At 37.9% G+C, this 3,932-nt stretch overlaps 1 protein-coding gene across 1 annotated transcript; it reads left to right on the forward strand.

The window, feature by feature from the left end:
* The first annotated feature begins 1,411 nt into the window (after nt 1-1,411).
* Nucleotides 1,412-2,353, forward strand: LOC107299662 (olfactory receptor 1009-like). The gene has a single exon (XM_015829015.1). The coding sequence runs from the start codon at nt 1,412-1,414 to the stop codon at nt 2,351-2,353; it is 942 nt and encodes a 313-aa protein (XP_015684501.1).
* The last annotated feature ends 1,579 nt before the right edge of the window (nt 2,354-3,932 follow it).

Raw genomic sequence — 3,932 nt, forward strand, 5'->3', positions numbered from 1 at the left:
TTCATGTCGTTCATGATTCTTGGCCACTACAAGGACAGGTCGCCATTGCCTCCTTCCTAGGGCTATGAAAAGTCTAACTAGCCCAAAGTCATCAGCTGATTTCCGTGCCTAAGGAAGGACCAAATCCAGGTATTCTTTCTAGCATGAGGTAGAAATGATTATGAAATCCAATTAGAAACTAAACCCATTTTTACCATTTGGAACAGTTTCAGAATATTCTGAGGATTTTTTCTAATACATGATCATCTTGGATATGTGTATACTATATGTATGTATGTGTATGTTTTTATTCTTCCATGCAATCAGGTCTGATTCTCGAGATTGTCTGGACAAGTTCCTGCAGTTTCCTCGGCAGTTTTTTCAGAAGTGGTTTGTATTGCCTCCTTCTTAGGCTGAGAAAAGGTACTGGTTCAAGGTCTTCCAACTGGTGGGAGGGATTAGAAGTCATGATCCCCCAGTTTCTAGCCTGATGCCTTAGCCATTGCATTAAATTGGCTCTCTGTGTATACATTTATGTGGCTTTTTGCATGGACATGGTGGGCGCTTATACATGCTTACCCTTATGTTAAGTCTAAAATGATTCCCCAAATACAGCTCCAAGTCATTGTTCCTCAGCTACTGGAATGTGCACCACTGGTGATCTACAGAAGAAATTTGTATGTTTTCAGTTGCATGTGCTGAGAGTCAAAGGAGTCACCAGAGCATTTCCTACCTTCAGTGACGGGAGCAGCCTCTGAAATTTTGGGTTAGGTATAATATGAGTTTTAGTATGGGGGAGGGCTTGGGTGGACACTATTACCCTGTGGCAAACATTTCAGTTCTAGTTTGTTCTCATTATTTGGATATATTTCTTGTTGGGGTTTAGTTGGAGAATGCGTAATAGGAAAACAACTGCTTCAATTCTAGTTAACTTTTATTATTTGCATGTATCTTTTGACTGAGGCTTAGGCCAATACAGCTAATTAGATCTCAATTGGGGTATAATAGCAATATTGTCCACAATATTATTGCAATTTTTATATCCCGTCAAACCTACTGAAATGGATAAATAGACCTATAAATCTATAGTATATATAGCCTTAGATTTTTGTTTGCTCCAGTTTTTTTTTTTCTCTCTTGGTAAGACATAGGTTCTTTGTTAATGTGCTTAGTAGAATTTAAAATATAAAGTCTGAAAAACATTGTTTTAAATCATGTGTACAGAAAAATGGGAGCCATTTTCTTGAGCTTTTTCTACAATATTCAAGCAACATCCCTAAAGTCCAGGAATCTAGAGGCTATTGTTTGTTTTTCCCTAATTGAGAAAATCTACAAAATGACCTTTACTAGTTTGCAATATCCAGGGTTTTGGAAGGAAGTTATACTGATAGCATAAATATTTTCTTCTTTTTCCTACAAAATATAGGAAGCCATGGCCATGGAGAATTACACCACAGTGCACGAATTCATTTTTGTGGGATTTAGTGACTTGCCAAACCTACAGATCCCACTCTTTGCTTTTTTCCTAATGGTATATATTATCACAGTGACTGGAAATGTTGGGATGATCCTATTAATCAGGATGTGCTCACAACTTCATACCCCCATGTATTTCTTCCTAAGCAATTTGTCTTTTGTAGATCTCTGTTACTCTTCCGTTGTCACACCCAAAATCCTGCTAGACATGATCGTGAAGAAAAGAAATATTTCATTGACTGGATGTGCTCTACAAATGTGGTTTTTCTGTCTCTTTTTAGCCACTGAATGTTTCCTCTTGGCTGTGATGGCATATGACCGATATAAGGCCATTTCCAATCCACTTTTGTATACAGTCATCATGTCACAGAGAGTGTGCATCAGGTTGGCAATCATTCCCTATCTAGTAGGAATGCTGAATGCTACCACACATACAACTTTATCTCTTCAGCTGACCTTCTGTCATGGCAATATAATTAACCATTTCTTCTGTGATATCCCTGCAGTCATATCCTTGTCCTGTTCAGATACTCAACTCAACAAGGGAGTGCTTTTTGGTCTATCTTGCACCATTGGTATTGTAAGCACTTCTATTATTGTTGTCTCTTATACCTACATTGTCCTAGCCATCCTGAGAATCCGCTCCAATGAGGGCAGACGCAAAGCTTTTTCGACCTGTTCAACCCATCTCACAACAGTATCTATCTTTTATGGAACCCTCTTCTACACCTATGTGAGACCCAGTTCCTTCTCAACAGTAGATGAGGACAAAATTATCTCCATGTTCTACACTGTAGTGATCCCCATGTTGAACCCTTTGATCTATAGCTTGAGGAACCAGGAGGTAAAAGAAGCCATGAGGAAATTGACTATGGGTAAAAGGTTCCCCACAAAATAAAAAGGCGAGTCATATAATGGATTCTGTTCTTTATTGATTAACTATGTACCATCAAGTAATTGTTGACTCTTAGCATCGCATAGATCAATTTTCTCCCTGACGATCTGTCCCTAATCTGCTCTTTCATGTTTTCCAACAATGCATTCATCATTGTCCACCTATCTTGCTGCTGGCCATACTTTCCTTGTCTTTCTTTTCATCTTTCCCACCTTGGAGGCTTCTGTAGAAAGCTACATCTCCAAACAATGTAACTGAAGAAAGATAATTTGAATCATTGTGCCTCTGGAGAGCTCTGAATTGATTTGTTCAAGTAGCTTGTAAGTATTCTTACTCAACCAAAGAAATGCATTCCTTTAAATTGCCTACTTCCTTGATCAACAAGAGTAGCCCTCATATTTTGGGAGTGTGATGAAAATGGATGATGAAACAGAAAAACTACTGCGCTTGGCCAAGTTATCAGAAGTAAAAAAGCAAAAACAGTAAAATCTGGTGGAATCAAAGAAAGTATATGTTTGTCAATTAGAAGAATTACAGGACTTTCTTGTTTTTCCTTTGAAGACGTTTTGCTTCTCATCCAAGAAACTTCTTCAGCTTTGACTGAATGGTGGGGAATGAAGGATTTATACTCCTTGCAGACAGCTGGTCATTTGCATTATTTTAGAGAGTCATTGAGGCCACCTGGAGGTTTATCTGTGTCGTCGGCGTCACTTGAGTAGTACAAATGGGTGTGGAGCTTTCTTGGAACTGTTCAAAGGTCTGTGTTGTAGATTGGAGATACAGTCAGAGCTGAAGAAGCTTCTTGGATGAAAAGTGAAACGCCTTCAAAGAAAAAACAAGAAAGTCCAGTTGCCTTGGGAAAAAGCATCTTTAGGACAATTATGACCTGGATGACTGAGAATCTCTATAGACATAGAAGAATTACACGTTATTTCTAGAAGCAGATCGAGATGGTATTTTTCCATGAAGTCAATAGAAGTCAAGTCACCTAACAAGCCAGAGTCCAACTAGGAAAACTTCTTCTCACGTATACAGAGAAATGTGATATTCAGGGGGAAACAAGTCCATTTTAATTCTTACCATTTTATTAAAAGAACATTTGTGAGGTTCAGAATCTGAAAATAGAAGGGTTTTTTTTATGAACATAGTATTTATTGTATTCAGTCTAGATCAGATGACAGATTTTTGCACTGGAGGACCTCAGTAGATCTCCCAAAGGGTTCTGAAGAAGTTTCTTGGATGAGAAGTGAAACATTTTCAAAGAAAAAAACAGGAAACTCCAGTTGCCTTTTGGGGAAAAAAATCTTCAGAACAACCATGATCTGGATGATTGAGAATCTCCATAGGCAGTGTAGATCTCATTAATCAAAAAACAAGAACACTAAATGGCAATATCTCCAGTTACAACACCTTTTATATCTAAATATGGACTTACAGCCCTAGTTTCAAACCCGTTTTCTTTATAGAGGATGTAGTCAACTGTGCAATATCAGACAGTTATAGCTATTATTCTTAAACAGTATTATATTAGGATACATCCAGATAAAATGGTTCAAAGTACTGAGTAGCTGGGAAGATCTCA

The sequence above is a fragment of the Protobothrops mucrosquamatus genome, unplaced genomic scaffold (genome assembly GCF_001527695.2).
Source record: "Protobothrops mucrosquamatus isolate PMUCROS unplaced genomic scaffold, P.Mucros_1.0 scaffold5249, whole genome shotgun sequence".
NCBI classification, from domain to species: Eukaryota; Metazoa; Chordata; class Lepidosauria; order Squamata; family Viperidae; genus Protobothrops; species Protobothrops mucrosquamatus.

Excerpts from the sequence above, each read along its gene's own strand:
- LOC107299662 (XM_015829015.1), top strand. The coding sequence starts at position 1,412 with ATGGCCATGGAGAATTACACCACAGTGCACGAATTCATTTTTGTGGGA.